Below are 1,170 nucleotides of genomic sequence, written 5' to 3'. Positions count from 1 at the left end.
GTTTCCAGTGTCCCTGTTGAGCCAGTTATGGACGCATTTGCATTTTGGTTGGGAAATTATTGGACAGGCCAATTTTAGGCAGCTCCACTTCCCCCTGGGTGGGGCGTCCAGCCCTATAAAGAGGTCCTCTGCTGCACGACTGCCATCCGCCTGGGACTCAAGTCCTGATCTACTTTGGAGAAGCTACCTGGTAAGTCTGATTTCTTGAGTTCATCTGTTGTTTGGTGCTCTCAAATGTTGAAGTTAGTCTGGAGACAGCAAGTTTGGTGGCTCCAAAGGCATGGCCGTGGGTTTGATGCTACTTAGGTGATAGAAACTTAGACTTGGGGCACAATGGTATCCTGTTTTCACTTGTCTTTTGGTAGATAGTTTGATGTCCTGTATGGAAAATAAATTAACAGGGAAGGTATGATATAAAGAAGAGGGAAGACCAAAGTATTTTTCTCTCTTCTCTATCTTTTTGGTGTCCCTTTCCTTCTGCTGAGATTTCGAAGGCTTGTGTCTCAGAAGGTGTAAGGCCCTTGCCTTCTTCCTGACGGCCGTTTGCTCGGTACCTAAGTCAGCCTATTGGGCCCTCAGGGGAGATCACGATGATAGCAATTGCCAGTAAGCTTGCCCAGGATTTCAGAACTTGTGACGACCTTTCTTGAAGATGTTATTTTCATACAAATAACGTGACTTGGTTCTTTCAAGCAGAGATATTTTCTGGGAAAATATCATATGAGGAAAGACATGGTTTTCTCAGGACTGGTGAAGCAAATTGCTAAAGAGGAAGGGGGACGCTGGAAAGTGCTAAAAAGGGAGTTCAGAGATGGCAGCATGATCTTGGAGGTGGAGAGGGAGCGTCTCTTCATACTAAATAATCCTTGTAGTAGAAGAGAAATCTCTCTCTATACGAGTCCCTTCTTGTGAACACTGTCTATAATTTCTTTCAGATACTGAGACTCCAGCAAGATGTCTTATCAACAGCAGCAGTGTAAGCAGCCCTGCCAGCCACCTCCTGTGTTTCCACCTAAGTGCCCAGAGCCATGCCCACCGCCAAAGTGCCCCGAGCCGTGCCCACCCCCAAAGTGCCCCGAGCCGTGCCCACCTCAGCAGTGCCAGCAGAAATGCCCTCCTGTGCAACCCCCTCCACCATGCCAGCAGAAGTGCCCACCCAAGAGCAAGTGA

At 47.9% G+C, this 1,170-nt stretch overlaps 1 protein-coding gene across 1 annotated transcript; it reads left to right on the top strand.

Moving 5' to 3' along the window:
- The first annotated feature begins 954 nt into the window (after window positions 1-954).
- Window positions 955-1,170, top strand: LOC131402937 (small proline-rich protein 2E). Its single transcript, XM_058537386.1, has one exon. It carries the CDS (start codon window positions 955-957, stop codon window positions 1,168-1,170), a length of 216 nt encoding a protein of 71 aa, XP_058393369.1.

The sequence above is a fragment of the Diceros bicornis genome, chromosome 4 (assembly GCF_020826845.1).
Source record: "Diceros bicornis minor isolate mBicDic1 chromosome 4, mDicBic1.mat.cur, whole genome shotgun sequence".
Lineage (NCBI taxonomy): Eukaryota > Metazoa > Chordata > Mammalia > Perissodactyla > Rhinocerotidae > Diceros > Diceros bicornis.
This window is presented reverse-complemented; position numbering and strand designations above follow the sequence as displayed.